Here is a 23911-nt window from a genome sequence, read left to right as displayed (position 1 = left end):
CACCTGTAAGTGTTTCTCTTGGGTACTACCCTAGGAGGTAATTGATGGGCTTAGGGCATGTGAGTTTCAGTTTTCAGAACTACTGCCAACATGGTGTTCAAAGTGGCTGCAATGTGTAAGAAATCTTGTCAGTCCTCATCTTCTCCAGCACTTGGCTCACATAGACTTTTACATTTTTTTCCAATCACATGGGTATAGAATTGTAACTTATGATGGTCCCCAGATCTGTACCTATCTTCACATGCTTATTTATTTCCTCTTCTCCAAATGCTGGTTCACGTCACATACCCATTTTTTTCTGAGTTGCCTGTGCTTTTCCTCTTACATATAAGAGATGTATAGGTCTTAGTATGTTTAGGTGTCCGATGCCTTGTAGTTAAGTACTAAGGGTCAGGTAAGTAATTAACTTAATTCTAGGACACTCCCTACAATACAAACGATCATTATTCTTCTCTTCTTATTTCTTTCTTTCTTCTTTCTTTTCTTTCTTTATTTCTTTCTCTCTCTCTTCTATATCTATCTCTATCTCTCTCTCTCTCTCTCTCTCTCTCTATCTCTCTCTCTCTCTCTCTCTCTCTCTCTCTCTCCCTTCACTTCCTTCCTCTCCTTCCTTCCTTTTCTCCTTCCTTCCTTCCTTCCTTCCTTCCTTCCTTCCTTCCTTCCTTCCTTCCTTCCTTCCTTCTTTCCTCTCTCTCTCTCTCTTTCTTTCTTTCTTTCTTTCGAGTTTTGCTCTGTTGCCCAGGCCAGAGTGTAACTGGCATGATCTTGGATCACTGCAACCTCCGGCCCCCACCCCAGGTTCAAGTGATTCTCCTGCCTCGGCTTCCCAAGTGGCTGGGATTGCAGGTTTGTGCCACCACACCAGCTAATTTTTGTATTTTTAGTAGAGACAGGGTTTGCTATGTTGGCCAGGCTGGCCTCGAACTCCTGACCTCAGGTGATCTGCTCAGCTTCCCAAATTGCTGGGATTATAGGCGTGAGCCACCGTGTCCAGCCCAAGGATGTGTATATTTTCTATAGACTCTTGATGATAATCCTTTGACAGCAAATACATTGTGAATATATATATATATATATAGAGAGAGAGAGAGAGAGAGAGAGAGACAGACAGACAGAGAGAGAGAGAGAGAGACAGAGAGAGAGAGAGTCTCCCTTTGACACCCAGGCTGGAGTGCAGTGGCACAATCATAGCCTGCTGCAGCCTTGAATTCCTGGGCTCAAACAATCCTCTCACCTCAGCCTCCTTAGAAGTTTAGGTGAGGGAAGAGGCCATCTGTAAGTACAGATGTACTACCATGCCAAGCTAACTTTTTATTATATTTTTTTGTAAAGGTGAGGTCTGACTTTGTTGCCCAGGCTAGTCTTAAACTCCTGGCTGAAAGTGATCCTCCTGCCTTGGCCTCCCCAAGTGCTGGGATTACAGGTGTGAGCCATGGCATCTGGTGTGACTATCTCCTGGTAGGTGCCTTATACTTTCACTTTCATTAAGATGTCTTTCGACCTTGTGACATTATCTGAAAAACAGGGATGAAACGCTGTTCTGCTCCATCTTTCCTGCAGGCACTTGGTCCCCATCCTCCTTTCTTGCCCCCCTTTTCTAGTGAATGGCCAGATAGGAACTATTGCAGGTTTTATGGGCCATATGGTCTCTGTTGCAAATATAACAACTCTGCTGTTGTAGTGCAGAAACAACCACAGACCATATATAAACTATCTTTCCTGCAACCCCTCTTGTTGTAGCCAAGTCACTTGTGCAAACTTGGCTGGGACCCCAGGTTCAGGCCAGGGCTCTCTCTATGGCCCCAGGCTTTACACTAAGGGCATGTCAACTGTTCGCTAGAATCGCTTGGACGACTTTATACTTTTGTGACTCCTTTCCCTATTCTGTATTCTGGAAAAACAAAGTTCTCCTTGTGATTGAACAGAATCTTCACACTGTGTTATTGCTGGCATTGTTCTAAATTTAGCCTTGGTTCATACCTGGCTGGAGTGAATGACTTTAATTTGATCAGCTGCTGTACACCCTTGGGAGCCTCCGAAGGAGGACCTATGGCCTTTAAGGCTCCTTTCCACCCTTAGATCCTGACTTGGGGCCAACACACGCTCCAGCTTGTTCGTGTCCAGATAAGACACCCAGAGGCCATGGCTAGGGTTCCCCCTGTCGGGGCCCTATTGCCATTGAGAGGATCAAGGCAGCAGTCAGGGCCTTAGGGCTGTCCAGAAGAAAGCACAAAGTGTACCAGGTGCTAGTCTGACAGCACTTAGGGATGTGACAGAAACCTTCTGTCATAAAATCAGATGTTGGAGACCGTGGGAACACATCCGAATCCACATCTCCGTGACTAGGTGGTGCTGATTTCCAGTGGTCCTCCCTGGTGGGGGATCACGTAGCTCTGACTCTGCAGTGTGTTGTTGTGTTTCTCTTTCAGTGTGAGCTTGTCTGAGGCCCTAGAGTTCCTCCTTATGAAACAATGATGCCTCCCAACACAGGACATCCCAGGCTGCAAGACTGTCCCTTCTGCCTAGTTTCTGCACTCCTGTGCCCCAAAAGCCCACAGCAGGGCCTGCCAGAGGCTGACAACACATCTGTCGCTGTCCCAAGGGGGTAGGGACAGCGATGGAAATATTAGGCCACAAAAGGCATGCCTGCAGGCACATAGGACGTAAACACCCAAAGCCAGATGTCAATGAAACAGTAATTGGGTGGAATGGGAGAGGTCATATTCTCATGCAAGACTGTCTAAATAAGTAAGTCCCTGGGCACAATCTGCCAGGGAACAATGGCTCACGCTGAGCCAGTTAGTAAACTGCCTCGCTAAGAACTTCCAACATACTTACACATACAGATACACACACACATGCATGCACACACCTGCATGCACACACACACCCACACACACGCAGGCACACAGATATACACATACAGATACAGCAAACACACATGCATGCACACACACAAAGGCACACACACGCATGCACACACACATGCACTTGCATACAGACATACACATACAACACACATATACACACATGCACACCACACACATACACACATGCAAACACACGTGCACATGCACACAGACGTGCACATACACATGCACACACATACAGACACATACACAGATGCACACACACCCACACAGACACATGCATACACACATGCACACACACAGGCACCTACACACACACATGCACATGCACACATGCACACATACACATCATTTCTCCTTTTCCATTTCTCTAATTTCCCATCTTTTTCTATGAGCTTCCTCAGACTCATGATCTTGATTCTAGAATGAATTCAGGGAGTAAGTCTGCATTATTGAAATGACAGTAAATTCAAACATTCCTACAAAGCTTTTTCAGTGTTGAGAAAACCATCTTACAGATCATTCAAATGGCCCCAGGAGACACTGTTCACAAGGAACTCTTAGACATCCTCCTGTCTCTTCCATCAACCTCTGTGCTTCAATATCAGGGGACAAACCTCTTGATTTTGGTTTCTCATCTCCTTGTCCCCATGAACACTGGACTACACTACTGTGTCAAAGCCACTTGCAGCCTGACCTGGGAAATGTACTTTTGGATTCACTCCATTTGCCACCTATTTGGGTGGTTTGGGCTGGAAACTGCCCTGCTTACACTCTTGGCTCCCCGCTGCTCCTGCTTTGGGGGTGCCTAGAGACCTCAGCTCAGCCCATGGGTCACATCCCCCCAGTGGGGCCAGGGATGTGACTGAGAGTTGTCTGGGCACCTCTCTCCAGCAGCAGTGAGGATGGAGCTCTGTGCTGTGTGACACTGGCACACCAAGAAAACCCACAGGCAAGTCCAGAGGTGCCCGTTCCACTAGGACCTTGTGAGCCTCCATGATTTGAGTCACGAGCTTCTTGTGGTGATTTCATTTAGCTAACATCCAACACAGTGCATTTAGAGACTCTTTCTCTTGGACATTATATGGAGGCGTGGTCATGGCTTGCTGAGATCCATGTCCCAAAACATCCCCCAGTAAAACCAAATAACAGCTCATCAAGTCCTTACATTTTTAAAAATTTGACATCTTATAAATAGCATATATTGGATGACAGTAAGGCACAGGAAAAGGCTCATAAGCCCATAATCCGCATGTCATGGGAGGGACGTGGTGGGAGGTAATTGAATCCTGGGGGAGGCTCTTTCCCCTGCTGTTCTCGTGATAGTGAAAAAGTCTCACAAGATCTGATGGTTTTATAAAGGGAAGTTCCCCTGCACAAGCTCTCTTGCCTGCCACCATGTAAGACGTGACTTTGCTCCTCATTCACCTTCCACCAAAATTGTGTGGCCTCCCTAGCCGTGTGGAACTGTGAGTCCATTACACTTGTTTCCTTTATAAATTACCCAGCCTCAGGTATGTCTTTATTAGCAGCATGAGAACAGACAAATACATTCCCTAAGCCTCTATTTTCCTCTGAGACAGGCTTACCCCAAATAGCCCCATCTTTGCAGGCCTCAAATAGTAATACTGTTATGTGTTACATTAACATGTATTTTACTGAAGGTCTCTGGTTTTTGTCTCTCTGAACGTAGGCAGGCATTGCTGAAACTTGCAGATGACATTCCAAAATGCATTCTATCTTAAGATAAGCAGAGAGCGTGGTGAGGAAAAATTGTACACACCTTCCGCTCAATGAAGACGTCCCCACAGTGTGGTCGGTCTTGGTATAAGCCTTTTGGCTCTGTTAATTCATGGGGGCTGAGTCTGACTGATCCTCATGGAGAAGATTAACAAGGGAATCCTTGGCAACCATTAGGAGTAACACTCATGACCCAGAAAGTGGCTCTGTCTTCATGGGGCATGATCTGTCTTGTTTACTAAGTGACCTTCTGGCTCATTTTTCTTCCAGCCAGGGTTGGAATTCAATAATCCTAGTTCCTTCCCAAATTTTAGAGCTGGGAAATGCATTCCTCGGGTTTCTACTTTTCAAAGGCAAAAAACATCTGTGGAGCTCAACTCCTCAACAGTATGACTTCGTCTGTTTCTGTGGTTCTCTTGCTGGCTGCCTGGTTGTGACTGTGCCTGAACTCAGGCCTCTCTGTTTCTGAATCTTAGAAGTGGTGGTTGGCATGTCAAACTTGAAGTCATCGTCCTTTAGTTATCTGAGTGTTATAATTGAACACCACATTTATTAACAAGACTTGAGTAAATCCATCAGCATTCTAGGAAGCTTTGATTCTTGACTTACCTCTAATGTAAGCAAAGGCTGCCAGAGAGTTGCTAACAAGAATTCCATCTTTCCTCAGAATCTTCGATTCGCTTGGGTCGAAGTTTATACCTGTTTCGTGAAAAATGCAAAACCAATTAATCACAGCTGTTCATAGTTCACCTATTCTAAGAGACCCCTGCTGTTCCTACCCCAGGGACTGCCAGAATAATTAAAAGTCGTGGAAATCAAATAAATAGGCCTCTGGCTAAATTATGGAAGATTAACCCAGGAAGAGCATGTATTAAATAGTAAGCAGTCCCTGAAAATATTAAAGTACAAAAAGGATTAGAAATTGTTTTAAGTGTTGGTTGCAACTTCAGGTGCTGGTTTTCCACTCCACTGTAGAAGGGAGCAAATGGACTTTCCCATCCTAAAGACAGTGACATTCATCATGCCCCTCAGAGCCTTAATAACATATCGCTTTATTTTATTTATTTATTTATTTATTTATTTATTTTTGAGATGGAGTTTCACTCTTTTTGCCCAGGCTGGAGTGCAATGGCACGATCTCATCTCACTGCAACCTCTACCTCCTGGGTTCAAGTGATTCTCCTGCCTCAGCCTCCTGAGTAGCTGGGATTACAGGCACATGCCACCACACCCAGCAAATTTTTGTATTTTTATTAGAGATGGGGCTTCACCATGTTGGCCAGGTTGTTCTCAAACTCCTGACCTCAGGTGATCTGCCCACCTCGGCCTCCCAAAGTGCTGGGATAACAGGCATAAGCCACCACACCTGGCCAATAATATATCACTTTAAGCATGGAGTTGCTGTCCGCTGTGTGGCCACAGATAAAACAAGCCTCCATTACAGAGGGAGGTTGTACTGGGCTACTCTTTTTTGGAAACAACAGCAAAATGTGGGGCAAATCCTCTTTTAGATCCTGGTTGCACTGCTGGATGGAGCTTAGCAAGCCTGTGATGGGGTAGCCTGGTGGCTTGGGGGACTCCTAGCCATGTCAGACAGGACAGATGGCTTGGAGAAGAGATGGCACAGCGCTGGCTTTCAGGCCTCCACTGCAGGAGGACCAGGCGGTTTATGGATCGGGTGGGAACCCTGTCAGAAAAATAAGGGGAGGCTGGGTGCAGTAGCTTACGCCTGTCATCCTAGCGCCTTGGGAGGATGAGGTGGGTGGATCGCTTGAGCCTAAGAGTTCGAGACCAGCCAGGGCAACATGGCAAAGCCCTGTCTTTACAATAATAATAATAATAATAGTTAATTAATGATTTATTCTTTTTAAAAAAGAAAGAGAAGTGGAGCTGAGGAACACAGAGCCTGCCAGAAAGTCAAGGTGACCAGCTAGAAGGACACAGAATAACATTACCAATGGTTCTCTCTGAGCTTTTGGACTGGGGTACTTTGGTGTGTTTTTCATATCAAGCATACTTTACTTTTATACTTAGGGTGGAAAGATCTAATACATATAATAAAGGTAACACAAGACAAAACTCTCACCAAAGCCTAACATTTTAGATGCTCTACTGGATCTCTGCAGTTTCTATTAGGGACCCCATGGGTTTGGATTCCATTCTAGATTTGATAAGAAAATCCAAATGCTCAACCTCCTCAACTCCCCACCCCTCCACCCCGTTTACAAAAGCCAAGTGAAAGCTAAGGAGGGGCCGGGTGCAGTGGCTCACACCTGTAATCCCAGCACTTTGGGAGGCCAAGGCGAGGGGAACACCTGAGGTCAGGAGTTTGAGACCAGCCTGACTAACATGGTAAAACCCCGTCTCTACTAAAAACACAAAAATTAGCAGGGGTATGGTGGTGGACACCTGTAATCCCAGCTACTTGGCAGGCTGAGGCAGGAGGGGAAGGGAAGGGAAGGGGAAGGGGAAGGGGAAGGGAAAAGGGAGAGAGGGAAAGAGAGAGAGGAAGGGAGGGAGGAAGGGAGGGAGGAAGGAAGGAAGGAAGGAAGGAAGGAAGGAAGGAAGGAAGGAAGGAAGGAAGGAAGGAAGGAAGGAAGGAAGGAAAGAAACTAAGGAGAAAGGTGGCGTGTACAGAGGTAGAGAGGTCCTCAGGTCCCAGATGGCCCTGGCGCCTATGCAGGTTCCAATGGACTCAGCTTTGCAAAAAGCTCATTGTGTAACCCAGGAAGCCCAAATTTATTTCTGAGCAGATGTCTTTTCAAAGTGATTTTCCTTTTAGCAAGTGAGAGGAGAATGAAGGGGGGGTTTATCCTACTTCTGATTTTTAAAAAGTCAAAACAAAATAAAGTGGTGTTCACCATTTGCGACTATTGGCCAAGGCACTATCATCGCCAGGACCAGTACCTGAAACACACCTCCTGACAGCCCCTTCCATTCTAACCAAGGTGTGCCCAGCTGTGGTCACGCAGGGGCTGTTTACCTTTACTTAAAGAGAAATGCTGGTAGTAAGCCATAAAAATTACCATATTCACCATCTTTCTTCTTCAAAGAAGGTTTTAGATTAGCAATGGCTGGATCAATCGCTGTGAGTATGTTCTTGGGAACTAAAAGCCAAAAAGAAATATTTTAAATACGTGCTATATTTTTAAAATGTGGACTCTTAATATATTTTTAAATACAATGTAGATAAGATTTTAAAATCACTTTCCAAATCAGAGCAAGAATCACTCACTCTTCCTGCTAGATACACAGACATACACACAACCCAACGGTATCCACGTGATCATCAAATGCCCCAGAAAGGTGGTTTCCGGTCCATTTTGCAATATTAAAAAAATGGAGAATAAAAACAAGATATGATATATCCATCCAGCAGAATACACCTCCATAATAAAAAGGAATGAAGACCCGGCATGGTGGCAAGCACTTTGGGAGGTCGAGGTGGACAGATTACTTGAAGTCAGGAGTTCAAGACCAGCCTGGGCAACATGATGAAACCCTGTCTGTACTAAAAATACAAAATTAGCTGGGCGTGGTGGCACATGCCTGTAATCTCAGCTACTTGGGAGGCTGAGGCAGGGAGAATTGCTTGAACCCGGGAGGCAGAGGTTGCAGTGAGCGAAGATCACACCACTGCATTCCAGCCTGGGTGACAGAGTGAGACTTCATCTCCAAAAAAAAAAGTGAAGTACTGATATGATATATGCTACAACACAGATGAACCTTTGAAACATGATATTCAGTTAAAGAAGCCAGCCATGCACACACACACGCACAACCATCCATTGCATAATTCCATTTGTATGAAATATTCAGAAAAGGCAAATCTAGAGACAGAAAGTAGATGTGTGGCTACCTGGGACCGGGGGGTGGGGGATGGGAATGAGGCAATGATGGCAAATGGGCACAAGGGAGCTTGGGGGGATTGTGAAAATGTTTTAAAACTGGAGGGTAGTCATGGTTGCACAACTCTAAATTTACTAAAAATCATTGAATTGTGTTCACGTGTAATAGAATTTTAAGGAAAATAAACAACACCTCAATACAGTGGTTAACTCTGGGCCAGGCACAGTGGCTCATGCCTGTAATCCTAGCACTTTGGGAGGCTGGGGCAGGTGGATCACTTGAGTCAGGAGTTCAAGACCAGCCTGGCCAACATGGTGAAACCCCGTCTCTACTAAAAAATACAAAAATTAGCCGGACATGCTCACTTGAACCCAGGAGGCGGAGGTTGCAGTGAGCTGAGATTGTGCCACTGCACTCCAGTCTGGGTGACAGAGCGAGACTCTGTCAAAAAAAAAAAAAAAAAAAAAAAAAAAATAGGGTGGTTAACTCTGAAGATGAGCTTGCCTGTACTTAATAAAGCAAAATGACTGTGACCAACTCAAAATCCACCATCAAACTCTCCCAGCACCTACTCTTCTGCTTTCTACCCCAAGCTCTTTGCCTCTGTGTTTCCATCATAAGTCTGGAAAGAATTCGAAGACTCTGTGCTAAAGTGATTTGCTAAATATTATCAGAAAGGACTACAGAAAGATGCAGAGAGGATGGCAGCGTGACCGACTCCTTTGAAGGTGGTTTAAAACTCTGCTGAACTGACCTAAGAATAAGCCCTGGGATGTCAGAATCCCCATGCAAAGCAGTCGGCAGATGACAGCACCCAGCTGAAACAGAGGGCAGAGCAAGAATTCTGCAGGCCAAGCACACTGCTGCAGGCTGGGAGAAGGGAATGGAAACCGAATATTCCTGCTGCAGAAAATTGCTTATTTTTGTTTGTTCCTCAACCCAGCTGAGATCTCGGAGAGGTAGCAACAGGAAATGGAAAGAAAGCCAAAACAAACTGCCAATTCAACTGTACTGCTTTTTTAAAAAGAACAAGTGAGACATCTTCAGCAGCAAGAAAACCTCGTTTCCTTTCTCGGAGGGCTTAACTAAATTCTTCTGGGGATGTCCCAGGATCAACAACCACAGGACATTCCTAGATTGTGAGTTTTCCACGTACAGGAGGCCCTGGCGCCTTCGTGCCCGTCAGCAGCAAGGGACACTTTCCAGGGAGGCCTGGTGAAGTTGCTGGAGGTGGCTCATGATTTCCATGGCCTCGAGGAATGTCCCTTGGCTGTCCTCGGGGCACACCACTGATCCTGGGACCATGGCACCTCAGGAGAGCTGAGCTGAGCTGCAAAATGCTTTCTGCTTTAATTAACTCTCATTCATTTCTGGGCCCTGAGAAGGATGCAGCAGTAGCCTAGGAAGTGTCATCTCTCCCTGCCAGGAGTGGCACTTCTTTCTTGTGTCTGCTTCTTGGTTTGTTCTCAAACTATGGCTTCAGGAGGGCCTTGGCTCTTGGCAAATGCCAGAGGCTTTACAGTTTGAGAAAGCATCAGAATTTTGTAGAGGAGCTCAGAGAGGAAGGGCATTCCAGGATGCACTTTGCAGAATAACCAGGCAGCGGAAAGATTAAATTGGCTGTGTATGACACAGGCCACTGCAGGGAACGTGCTCCTCTACTAGGTGAAAATGGCTCCGATATCCGGAGCATCTTTTAGGACCTTTAAAGTCACCGTTGTCAACACACTTGTCAGATTTTTGCATCTCCTTGTTTCAAACTAGCTCAGAATGAGGTCGGGGACTGGGGTGTGATTGATCACCGTCCCGCTCCACTTCAGATATGTTGGTGAAAACACTAGGAACCACTCTTCATGGAGCTCCTACTGTGTGCAGGACCCTGTTCTCAGCAGTTGAAACCAGGGCCATCTTCCTCCTCCTCAATGCCTTTCCTCTCCCACTCAGCAATCTCAGTGTCTCGGCCCCTAGTGTGCAACTAGCTTGCTTCCCCTAGTGTTCACCCTACAGGATGGTTCTCTTTGGAAGACTTAAACTACCACCCCAAGCTAAATTAGGCCCCCTCCGCTGTTACAGTCTTCTGCCCTTTTCTAAAATAGCATTTGTCACAATAATCATGATGATGTGTCTGGCACTTCGGTTAATGCTTGCCTTTCTCCCTCAACTGTTCACCCCATGAAAACAGGACCGTGTCTCTTTTCTTTTTGAGACAGAGTTTCACCCTTGTCACCCAAGTTGGAGTACAGTGGCGAGATCTCAGCTCACTGCCAACTCCGCCTCCCGGGTTCAAGTGATTCTCCTTGCCACAGCGTCCCAAGTAGCTGGGATTACAGGCATGCGCCACCATGCCCAGATAATTTTGTATTTTTAGTAGAGATGGGGTTTCTCCATGTTTTCCAGACTGGTCTCGAGCTCCTGACCTCAGATGATGCGCCTGCCTCGGCCTCCCAAAGTGCTGGGATTACAGGCGTGAGCCACCGTGCCCAGCCGAGTCTCTTTGTTTATTACAAAATCCCTGGCACCCAGCACAGCTCCTGACACAAAGAACAATGTGCTGAATGAGTGACAGAAGGAAGAAAAGCTTGAACTGGGACATGTGACCCCCACGCCCTGAAAGCTCATCTTCATCTCAGCATTAGTGATGTGGTTTGGCTCCATGTCCCCGCCCGAATCTCATAATTCCCATGTGTTGTGGGAAGGACCTGGTGGGAGGACCCTGTGGGAGATGATTGAATCTTGGGGTGGGGGTCTTTCCTGGGCTGTTCTCTTGATAGTGAAAGGGTCTCAAGAGATCTGATGGTTTAAAAAATGGGAGTTTCTCTGCACAAGCTCTCTCTTTGCCTGCCTCCATCCATGTAAGATGGGACTTGTTCCTCCTTGCCTTCCACCATGATTGTGAGGCCTTCTAGCCATGTGGAACTGTAAGTCCAATTAAACCCCTTTTTTGTAAATTGCCTAGTCTCAGGTATGTCTTTATCAGCAGCATGAAAACGGACTAATACAATTAGCTAAGAAGAACCTCAACTGTAGTAACTGTTCTTGCCTCATCCTTGAAAGCACACTAGAAACTACACCTTTAAAAAAATGTTTTAGCAAATGTTATTGTACAGAATAAAAAAATACATCATGATTCTGTAATGATTTTCTCTCCCACAAGAGTATGGGTGAAAACCAGTAACTTACTTATAAAAATATTTTAATTAGACTCTAATAAGATAATATGTACCTTCATACCTCATCTTCTGAGTATCTAAATGGGGAGAGGTTCACCTGAAAAAAGTTTTCCCCAGGAAACCCATGGTTTCTTGGCTCAACGGACCCATTAAAAAAGTCCACCTACATCAACTTTCTGCCAGTCTGGAGAAGATTTGTTTTCTTTGATCACATGTCATGTATTCACAAGCTTCTAAAAGATTTGCCAAAATTAAAGTCTGCTGGATGATTTTTCCCCTAACCCATGTTCTTCCATCCATTCCAAATACTATTTGCAGTGGATAGAGTTTTCCCACTTCCTGTTTGACTTCACAATCTGGAGCTAACAGCTTTCTAATGAAGCCCAGCCACCTTAAAAAGCAGACCCTCCTGTCCAACACATTCATTCCATTGCCCCATCCATAGCTATCAATACAGACCATCTCTGGTTCCATGTCTTTATTAGCAACCACAAATTGGCCATAGATGAGATCTCCAACCTGCACATTTGGTCTGTTTCTTTTAGTTGCACCTTCAAATGCCAAGTAAGACAAAGAAACTGGCTCATTCCCTCCAATATCAACTCTGAATACATCTCCAGATTTAGCTGTCACTATGCCAATCACCTGGTCTCCTTTCACTAGAATATACTCCCTTCCCCGGGCTACAGCGGCCCCAGCCCAGCAGTGTCTCAGCTTTCCCGGTCCCCAGCCAAAACTACACCTTATTTGGAGGCTAAAGTTCTGTTTCTTATTCAACACTCAGATGAAGAGGTCTGAAGTTACTGGAACCTCAGAGTGACCCATGTCCAGTCTACCGTCCTCCACTCTACCAGACGAGCTATCCAAGGATGTACTTAGAGTGACCAATGTCCAGTTTACCATCCTCCACTCTACCAGACGAGCTATCCAAGGATGTACTCAGAGTGACCTTTTTGGCCTCTGGGGGAACCTCAGCCAAAATGGGCCCCATGCTACTTAGAGCTGCTTAGACATGACAGTAGGAATAAAGACAGAGCAGGTAAAGCCATCCCTCCTGTGATGTAAGAGTAGGTGCCATTATTTTGGTAATACATTTATGTAGTCACTTCATCATATCTATTGTAGCATTGATATTGCAGAGAACAACATTTTTAGTTCAGGATATAAAAGTCTGAAGATGCAATGGAATATTATTATGCCACAAAAAGGAATAAAGTACGGAGACATGCTACAACATGTACGAACCTTGAAAACAGATGCTAAGTAAAGAAGCCAGACAAAAAGCACCACACATCGTATGATTCCATTTCTAGGAAATGTTTAGAAGAGGCAAATCCATAAAGACAGAAAGTAGATGGGGGTTTGCCTGGGGCTGGGGCAGGTGTAATGGGTGGATTTGGGGGCCTGACTGCTAAGGGATACAGGGTGTCTTTTGGAGAGATGAGAATGTTCTTAAATTGATTGTGGTGATGGTAGCACAATTCTGTGCATATACTAAAAACCACTGATTTGTATGCTTTAACAGGTTAATTGTATGGTCTGTGGATTATATCTCAAAAAAGCTGTTCCAAACATAAAATGGCTAGGAATGTTTGGCAGGGGAAAAAGAGATTTCCAAGAGAATAGGTATCAGATTCTTCAGTTATAATGCTCTTTGCTTTTCATTTGCTTTTATGCTCATTTCGGGGGAAAAAAAAAAAAACAGTCAACATATTAGGATTACAAACTGGAAATCCCAGTATCCTCAGAAAATAATAAACTGCTGACTTGCTTTTAACTGGCTTATGAAATTAGAATCTAAACAAAGAAGGCATTTCATTTTATCATTTAAAGACATTAGGAAAACAAAGTAATGCTGTCAAGTAACAATTTTTATTGTTTTAGGGTAAGCATTTGATCTGTTGACTCAACACTGTGGGCATGTAGATAAAATAGCTGTTGGCAGTACAGCGAGTTAGTCATTTAGGGCCTAAAAGCAGAACTGGAAGGTTAAATAGGAGACACACAATACGACTGTGAACTCACATGACATCCCAATAAATTTACCCAGATGAAAATCACTGTCCTCAGTGACATCAGTTTACCCCTATTTGGTTGTTCTTTCTCCACCCTCCCATTGGCTGCCAATCTGATTGCTAAAGGCGCTTTTACACAAATTTTGACCAAAGAAAATTCTATTGCTTATCTGACATGAATATCATAAACAAGAATAAGAAAGAAAAAAGGGCTCTTGGATATCTGGGACGAGCAAACAGCTTCAGGAGGAGCAGTGTTTGGCTTGTTCTGGGCACACTCCTGCCGTTCACATGATCACCACCCTCCCCCAAAAGAGGCAGGGTCTTCAGGCAGCTGGTCGGGGAGGGGGGTGTTCTTACCACATGCGTAGGTCACAGTGAGGTATTTTTTCACACCTGGCAAACAGGGGCTTCCAAAATGGTGATTGTTGACGATGACTTTGCATCTCTGCTTCCCATAGCACCTTCGGGACAGGACTTGCGAAGCTGAGTAAGACAAGCAATCTGAAAGGCAGGAAACACCCAGAACTTCACGTTGCATCCCAGACAGGGCCACCACATGGCCTCCAGCATTCTGTGTAAATAGATATGCGGAGCTGGATTCAAATCAAATGGAGAGTTTCTCTGTTTATTTTCTGTCTCATTAAAGCACCCAAGATGGGCAGAGCCAGCATCATGATCCTGTCCTAGAAGTCCCAGAGCTGGGTTTAATGCTCTGCTGGCACCATCTTGAAATTCTTTTTCTTTCTTTCTTTTTTTTTTGAGACTGACTCTCATTCTGTCCCCCAGGCTGGAGTGCAGTGGCTTGATCTCAGTCACTGCAACCTCTGCCTCATGGGTTCAAGCAATTCTCCTGCTTCAGCCTCCCAAGTAGCTGGGACTCCAGGCACACACCACTATGCCCAGCTAATTTTTGTATTTTTAGTAGAGACGGAGTTTCACCATGTTGGCCAGGCTGGTCTCAAACTCCTGACCTCAAGCATTCCGCCTGCCTTGGACTACCAAAGTGTTGGGATTACAGGCGTAAGCCACCGTGCCTGGTCGAAATTCTGATATATTTTTGAACAAGGGGCTTTGCATTTTCATTTTGCACTGGTTAAAATATGAAGAGCATTGAATGAAGATTCTTGGTTCTTTTATGACCTTTACCACACTTTGAAATATTTTATTTGTTTGTTTATTTTGAGAATCAATCTCCTCTACATGAATATAAGCTCCAGGAGAGACTATTTCTGTTTTGTTCATCATCTAATTCCCACACCTCGCCCACTGTAGAGCCAAGTAAATATCTGATGAATGAATGAATGAAATAAACTAATTGACATGAAGATTTGTTTTTCGGCACCCTGGCACAACATCATTAAAATCAGTAAATATCAATTGAACATCTATGGCAGATAAGGCACTGTGCTAAGTATCATCAGAAAAATCAGTAAAAAGAGGACCAGGCACGGTGGCTCACGCCTGTAATCCCAGCACTTTGGGAGGCGGAGGCGGGAAGATCACCTGAGGTCAGGAATTCGAGACCAGCCTGGCCAACATGGCGAAACCCCATCGCTACTAAAAACACAAAAATTAGCCGAGCATGGTGGCGTGTGCCTGTAGTTCCAGCTACATGGGAGGCTGAGGCACGAGAATTGCTTCAACCTGGGAGGCAGAAGTTGCAGTGAGCCGAGATCGTGCCAATGCACTCTAGCCTGGGTGACAGAGCAAGCCTCCGTCTCTAAAAAATAAATAAATAAAAGCCTACGTTGCTTTCACAGGATTGGCAATAGAGCTATAGACTCAAAACGCACATGTGAGAGAACTGGTGTCTGGTAGTGGAAACAGTGAATCAATGTCAGCAAGACATGGTGCAGACAAGAGGTGCTAGGTCAGAGGCGGAGAGATCACTGTGGGTGGGAGCAGAGGGGCTGGATCATGAAAGAAAGAGCAGGAATTGGGTAGAGGCAGGCAAGAGAGAAAGCATGAACACTAAGGCAGTGGGCTAGGAGCCCCTGCAGGGGCTGGCCACAGGCTGGAAGGGCGGGAGTAGGCGGGGGCGACCACGGCAAATGAGTGGGAAACGTAAACTGGAACAAGACGGAGACGCTTTCAAAGGCTTAGCTATCAGCTTAAGGAGATTTTGGGCTGAGACAATGGGGTTTTCTAAATATACAATCATGTCATCTGCAAACAGGGACAATTTGACTTCTTCTTTTCCTAACGGAATACCCTTGATTTCTTTCTCTTGCCTGATTGCCCTAGCCAGAACTTCCAACACTATGTTGAATAGGAGTGGTGAGAGAGGGCATCCCTGTCTTGTGCCAGTTTTCAAAGGGAATTTTTCCAGTTTTTGCCCATTCAGTATGATATTAGCTGTGGGTTTGCCATAAATAGCTCTTATTATTTTGAGGTACGTTCCATCAATACTGAATTTATTGAGCATAAGTCTCAGGATACAAAATTAATGTGCAAAAATCACAAGCATTCTTATACACCAGTAACAGACAAACAGAGAGCCAAATCATGAATGAACTTCCATTCACAATTGCTTCAAAGAGAATAAAATACCTAGGAATCCAACTTACAAGGGATGTAAAGGACCTCTTCAAAGAGAACTACAAACCACTGCTCAGTGAAATAAAAGAGGACACAAACAAATGGAAGAACATACCATGCTCATGGATAGGAAGAATCAATATCGTGAAAATGGCCATACTGCCCAAGGTTATTTATAGATTCAATGCCATCCCCATCAAGCTACCAATGAGTTTCTTCACAGAATTGGAAAAAACTGCTTTAAAGTTCATATGGAACCAAAAAAGAGCCCGCATTGCCAAGACAATCCTAAGTCAAAAGGACAAAGCTGGAGGCGTCACGCTACCTGACTTCAAACTATACTACAAGGCTACAGTAACCAAAATAGCATGGTACTGGTACCAAAACAGAGATATAGACCAATGGAACAGAACAGAGTCCTCAGAAATAATACCACACATCTACAGCCATCTGATCTTTGACAAACCTGAGAGAAACAAGAAATGGGGAAAGGATTCCCTATTTAATAAATGGTGCTTGGAAAATTGGCTAGCCATAAGTAGAAAGCTGAAACTGGATCCTTTCCTTACTCCTTATACGAAGATTAATTCAAGATGGATTAGAGACTTAAATGTTAGACCTAATGCCATAAAAACCCTAGAAGAAAACCTAGGTAATACCATTCAGGACATAGGCATGGGCAAGGACTTCATGTCTAAAACACCAAAAGCAACGGCAGCAAAAGCCAAAATTGACAAATGGGATCTAATTAAACTAAAGAGCTTCTGCACAGCAAAAGAAACTACCATCAGAGTGAACAGGCAACCTACAGAATGGGAGAAAATTTTTGCAATGTACTCATCTGACAAAGGGCTAATATCCAGCATCTACAAAGAACTCAAACAAATATACAAGAAAAAAACAAACAACCCCATCAAAAAGTGGGCAAAGGATATGAACAGACATTTCTCAAAAGAAGACATTCATACAGCCAACAGACACATGAAAAAATGCTCACCATCACTGGCCATCAGAGAAATGCAAATCAAAACCACAATGAGATACCATCTCACACCAGTTAGAATGGCAATCATTAAAAAGTCAGGAAACAACAGGTGTTGGAGAGGATGTGGAGAAATAGGAACACTTTTACACTGTTGGTGGGATTGTAAACTAGTTCAACCATTATGGAAAACAGTATGGCAATTCCTCAAGGATCTAGAACTAGATGTACCATATGACCCAGCCATCCCACTACTGGGTATATACCCAAAGGATTATAAATCATGCTGCTATAAAGACACATGCACACGTATGTTTATTGCGGCACTATTCACAATAGCAAAGACTTGGAATCAACCCAAATGTCCATCTGTGACAGACTGGTTTAAGAAAATGTAGCACATACACACCATGGAATACTATGCAGCCATAAAAAAGGATGAGTTTGCATCCTTTGTAGGGACATGGATGCAGCTGGAAACCATCATTCTTAGCAAACTGTCACAAGAACAGAAAACCAAACACCGCATGTTCTCACTCATAGGTGGGAACTGAACAATGAGATCACTTGGACTCGGGAAGCGGAACATCACACACCAGGGCCTATTATGGGGAGGGGGGAGGGATTGCATTGGGAGTTATACCTGATATAAATGATGAATTGATGGGTGCTGATGAGTTGATGGGTGCAGCACACCAACATGGCACAAGTATACATATGTAACAAACCTGCACGTTATGCACATGTACCCTAGAACTTAATGTATAATTTTAAAAAAAAATTTAAAAAAAAAGGCTTAGCTAAAGAATTTGGACTTTACTCTGCAAGCAACAGGGAGCTCAAAGAAATGGCCTGACACCCGTCTTTAGGGGACAGTGTAGAGGATTTCCTGGGAGAGAAACGGGAACCAAGGGCAAGGAGAGCAGTTTGGAAGCAATTTTAAGAATGTACATTGGGGGGAGTTACAGCCTTAAAAAGCAAGGAATGGAAGAGGAGAAAATTTTAGAGACTTTGCAAAGTTCCATTCACTTATAATATAACGGGTAGAATGATGTGAGCCACTGTTCTCAGCACTTGTATAGTGAGAGACTATTTTTGTTTTGTTCATCATGTAATTCCCACACCTGGCCCACTCACTGTAGGAGCCCAATAACTACAGATATTTATTTATCAGGCTCCTACAGTGGGCCAGGTGTGGGAACTACCCTATGAGACAGGCTGTTTGTAACACACACACACACACTTGTGCACACACACACACTTACACATCGATTTTGTGGCTGAGAAAGCAGACACAGGGGGGTTTAGTAACCTCACGCAGCTAGAGAAAAGCGGGGCCTGCAGGTTGATCTCTGAGCCCCACTACCCCGGTCTCCATGAAACGGTGGCTGAGGGACTCAAGGACGGTTTCAGATCTCAGGCTGCAGGGCTGGGGAAACAGTGGTGCTATTGAGAGATGAGGGAAGTTTTTAAGAGTAGGCAGTTTGAAGGACAAGATCATAAATTCATTTTAAAAAAAAAGAAGAAGAAAAAGAAAAACTGTCCTGCATTTGAAGTGGGCCGAGATTTTGAAGAAAAGGCTCAAATCTGGAGATGCCTGTGGGGGGTTCATGCCCAGAGAGGTCAAGGGCCGGTGCTGTGAAGAAGGGTGGGTCAGGGAGAGTATGAAGGCACAGGGGCAGGGACCCCAGCCACTCAAAGTCCTGTGCATGTCTGTTCACATCTTATAGATGACAAACTCCTCTACCCTCTAATAACAAAAACTGCTCTCCCCATTTCCCAGGACCTCTCTCCAGCCTTACGCTTCTCCTTCAGTCAGGCTTCTAGAAAGGATCTCTATGCCTTCCCTGCATCTCCCCTCCCACCCTGTCCCCTCCCTCCTCAATGTGCCCCTGTCCCACGCACACCCTGAAACTGATCCCTTTGAGAAGATCACAGCGATCTGTCACCACCCCATCCAAGAGATGAGGGCTGATCCTAATCCTTCCCTGTCTCTGGAACTTCTGGTGCCTAAATGCCCCTGTTGGGGGATTTCTCACTGACCTCAGCTCCCTGGTGCTCGTCACCCTGGTGGTCTCTGATTCCTCTGCAGGCCTGCCCACCCAGAGTAAGCTCATTCCTGTGCCTGGCAGAAATTTCGATATGTTTTTGAACAAGGGGCTTTGCATTTTCATTTTGTACAGGGCCCTGCAAAATGCACTGGGTCTGGGCTCTCTTCTCCTTTCTACACAGTCTATTCAGTCCCAAGTCCATCCCTGCCACTACCAAACCACAGAGAGCTGAGGCCAGGATCGCTGCCTTCAGCGCTGGCCACTCCGGTCACTCCTCCATGTGCAATGATCGCCTTTACTCTTTCCAACCACCTCTGGCTCCACACATCCAGTCTGCACCCATTGTTTCCTCCTACTCTCCTGCCACAGCCTCAGTTCCAGCCCTGTCAGTTTTGCTGCAGTTCTAGTAACTGGACTCCCTCCCTCCATTTTCTTCCCTTCATATGGTTCTCTCTTTGCCCTCCACTGTGCCCCCCTTTTTTTTTTGAGACAGAGTCTCGCTCTGTCACTCAGTCTGCAGTGCAGTGGTGCAATCCTGGCTCACTGCAACCTCTGCCTCCCAGGTTCGAGCAATTCTCCTGCCCTAGCTGACCAAGTAGTTACAGGTGCCCGCCACCATGCCCGGCTAATATTTGTAGTTTTAGTAGAGACAGGGTTTTGGCATGTTGGCCAGGCTGGTCTCGAACTCCTGACTGCCGGTGATCCACCTGCCTCAGCCTCCCAAAATGCTGGGATTACAGGCATGAGCCACCACACCCAGCCCACTGTGCTCCTTTTAATCTCATCCCTCCCTGCCTGCTTAAGATCCCCCATCACTCATCTGACCAAATCCGACTCCTCAGAACTGTGCACAAGGCCCCACATGACTTGCCTTTTCTACCTTCCTAGCCCCTTCACAGTCGCTATTCTCCCACCCCAGCCTGTGTCACAGCCTGTAGGTCTCACAGAAGCCCCCGAAAGCCAGGCTGCGACTCTTGACATCTCTTTATCTTTGCACATGCTACCCTGCCTGCTAGGAAATACCCGCCTTCTCCCCTGTCTTCTCAGTTGTGCCATCTCCCCCGGGCGGCAGTCACTTGTTTCCTTCTCTCTGCCTCTCCTGTTCTGTGTATTGCTCTCACCACATGGCTCTACTTACTTGCTCATTTGTCTCTCTCCAGACTAGACAGGGAGCTCTGGACCCCAGCACTTACACTGGTCCTGATGCTCAGTGAATGCTCAAAAATTACAGGACGAATGAACAAAGGGAAGGTTGTAACCTCCATCCCTTCTGAAGCTCCTCCTTGGCTCTTGGAGCCTTCTCCTGGTGCCTTCACCACCAGGCATTGGAGCTAGCTGCTCAGGGGAAGAAAGTCTTAAAGTGGATTATCCAGGAGGAAAGGAGAAGGATTCATTAGCAGTGGGTACATGACTGCATGAGAGCCCACGGCTGTGAGATACAAGGAGACTAAAATGGAACCAGAAGCAAGAGAAAAAAACACCATGGCTTCACATCCATGTTCATAGCGGCATATTCACAATAGCCAAGAGGTGGAAGAGACTCAAGTGTCCTTTGATGGATGAATGGATAAATAAAATATGGTATATACATAGGATGGAGTATCATTCAGCCTTAAAAACAACTCACTGGACTCCTTCCTTCCATATTCTCCCCTTCAAATGGTTCTCTCCCCTTTGCCCTCCACTGTGGTCTTTCTTTTCTTTCTTTCTTTCTTTTTATTATTATTATACTTTAAGTTCTAGGGTACATGTGCATAACATGCAGGTTTGTTACATATGTATACATGTGCCATGTTGGTGTGCTTCACCCATTAACTCGTCATTTACATTAGGTATATCTCTTAATGCTATCCCTCCCCCTCCCCCTCCCCACAATAGGCCCCGGTGTGTGATGTTCCCCTTCCTGTGTCCAAGTTATCTCATTGTTCAATTCCCACTTATGAGTGAGAACATGCGGTATTTGGTTTTCCGTTCTTGCCATAGTTTGCTGAGAATGATGGTTTCTAGCTGCATCCATGTCCCTACAAAGGACACGAACTCATCCTTTTTTATGGCTGCGTCGTATTCTATGGTGTATATGTGCCACATTTTCTTAATCCAGTCTGTCACTGATGGACATTTGGGTTGATTCCAAGTCTTTGCTATTGTGAATAGTGCCGCGATAAACATACGTGTGCATGTGTCTTTATAGCAGCATGATTTATAATCCTTTGGGTATATACCCAGTAATGAGATGGCTGGGTCAAATGGTATTTCTAGTTCTAGATCCTTGAGGAATTGCCACACAGTTTTCCACAATGGTTGAACTAGTTTACAATCCCACCAACAGTGTAAAAGTGTTCCTATTTCTCCACATCCTCTCCAACACCTGTTGTTTCCTGATTTTTTTAATGATTGCCATTCTAACTGGTGTGAGATGGTATCTCATTGTGGTTTTGATTTGCATTTCTCTGATGGCCAGTGATGATGAGCATTTTTTCATGTGTCGGCTGTATGAATGTCTTCTTTTGAGAAGTGTCTGTTCATATCCTTTGCCCACTTTCTGATGGCACTGTGGTCTTTCTCATCTCATCACTCCCTGCCTGCTTAAGATCCCCCACCACCCATCTGACGAAGTCCAGCTCCTCAGAACTGACACATGCTCTAGCGTGGATGAACCTTGAAGACATGCTAAGTGAAATAAGCCAGTCACAAAAAGACAAATACTGTGTGATTCCACTTATACGAGGGACCTAGAGTAGTGAAATCCATAGAGACAGAAAGTGGAATGGTGGGTGCCAGGAGCTAAGGGAGGGAGCAATGGGGAGTTGTTTTATGGGTTTTGAGTTGCGGTTTTCAAGATGAAAAAATTCTGGAGATTGGTTGCACAACAATATGAATATACCTAACACGACCAAACTGTACACTTAGAAATGGTCAAGATGGTAGGCCGGGCGTGGTGGCTCATGTCTGTAATCCCAGCACTTTGGAAGGCCAAGTCAGGTGAATTGCCTGAGGTTAGGAGTTCAAGACCAGCCTGGCTAATGTGGTGAAACCCCATCTCTACTAAAAAAAAACAAGAATTAGCCAGGCGTGGTGGCACATGCCTGTAATCCCAGCGACTCAGGAGGCTGAGGTAGAAGAATCACTTGAACCCAGGAGGCAGAGGTTGCAGTGAGCAGGGATCGAGCCACTGCACTCCAGCCTGGACGACAAGAGAGAAACGCTGTCTCAAAAAATAGTAATAATAATAAATAAAATAAATGGTTAAGATGATAAATTGTATGTTATGTGTTTTTTGCCATAATTTGTAAAATGCTAAGGCTTAATTGTAAAGATAAAATTCATCAATTTTCTCTCAACAAATTAGGTATAGAAGGAATGTAGCTCAACATAATAGAGGCCATATATGATAACTGTCCAGCTAATAACATACTCTACAGTGAAAAGCTGAAAGCTTTTTCTCTAAGATCAAGGGTGCCCATTCTCACCACTTCTCTTCAACATAGTATTGGAAGTCCTAGCCAGAGAGGATTTAGGCAAGAAAAAGAAATAAAAGGCATCTAAATCAGAAAGAATGAAGTTAAACTGTCACTGTTTATAGATAACATGCTTTTTTATACATGGAAAATCTTCAAGATTCCACCAAAAACTATTAGAACTAACAAGTTCAGCAAAGTTGCAGGATACAAAATCATACAAAAATCAGTACTTTCTATACACTAACAACAAACTATTTGAAAAAGAAAGCAAGAAAACGATCCCATTTACAGTAGCATAAAAAATTACAAGGCATAGGTTTAACCAAAGAGGTGAAAAGATCTGCACACAGAAATCTATACACACATTGATGAAATAAATTGAGCAAGACACAAATAAATGAAAAGATACCCCATGCTTATGGACTGGAAGAATTTATATTGTTATAGTGTTCATACTGCCCGAAGTGACCTACAGGCTCAATGCAATCCCTATAAAATTCCAATGACATTTTCCACAGAAATAGAAAAACAATCGTGAAATTAATATAGAACTGCAAAAGACCATGAATAGCCAAAGCAATCTTGAGCAAAAATAACAAAACTGGAAGCATCACACTACTTACTCACAAAATCTACTACAAAGCTGTAGTAATCAAAACAGTCTGATACTGGCATAAAGACAGACACATAGACTAATGGAACAGAATAGAAAACCTAGAAATAAACCCAAGGATATACCATCAACTAACTTTTCAACAAGGGGGCCAAGAAGACACTAAGGGGAAAGGATAGTCTTTTCAATAAATGGTGTTGGGGTTTTGGAAAAATGAAATATCCACATGAAAAAGAATGAAATTGATCCCTATCTTCCACCATACACAAAAATCAACACGAAATGGATTAAAGACCAAATATAAGACCGGAAACCATAAAACTCCTAGAAGAAACCCCACGGGGAAAATTCCTTGACCTTGGTCTTGGCAATGATTTATTAGCTAGGATACCAAAAGCAAAAATAAACACGTGGGACCACATCAACCTAAAAACCTTCTGTACAATAAAGGAAACAATCAACACAATGAAAAGGCAGCCTACATATTGTGAGAAAATATTCTCAAACCTTATATCTGATAAGGGGCTAATAGTCAAATATATAAGGAACTTATACAACTCAACCGCAAAAAGCAAATAACTCAGTTAAAAAAAAAGGACAAAGGACCTGAATAGACATT

The 23911-nt window shown here is 44.4% G+C and overlaps 1 protein-coding gene and 1 pseudogene across 7 annotated transcripts in view; both read right to left on the bottom strand.

Annotated features, from left to right (window-relative positions):
* Positions 1-23911, bottom strand: part of EVA1C (eva-1 homolog C) — a 105193-nt gene that overhangs the window by 3119 nt on the left and 78163 nt on the right. For 4 of the 7 annotated variants that reach the window (XM_030915734.1, XM_030915733.1, XM_030915735.1 and 1 more), the window contains 3 exons: positions 14005-14148; positions 7637-7717; positions 5220-5309 (listed from right to left, as the gene is read on the bottom strand). In XM_030915734.1, coding sequence (XP_030771594.1) covers positions 5220-5309; positions 7637-7717; positions 14005-14148 — 315 coding nt within the window. The remainder of the gene's footprint in view (positions 1-5219; positions 5310-7636; positions 7718-14004; positions 14149-23911) is intronic. The other 3 variants (XM_010358815.2, XM_010358814.2, XM_010358816.2) reach the window with 3 other exon arrangements.
* Positions 11798-12620, bottom strand: LOC104658775 (annotated as a pseudogene).

Source organism: Rhinopithecus roxellana, chromosome 13 (assembly GCF_007565055.1).
Source record: "Rhinopithecus roxellana isolate Shanxi Qingling chromosome 13, ASM756505v1, whole genome shotgun sequence".
Taxonomy (NCBI): Eukaryota; Metazoa; Chordata; class Mammalia; order Primates; family Cercopithecidae; genus Rhinopithecus; species Rhinopithecus roxellana.
The sequence above is the reverse complement of the archived record's forward strand: the minus strand, read 5'-3'. Positions and strand labels throughout refer to the sequence as shown.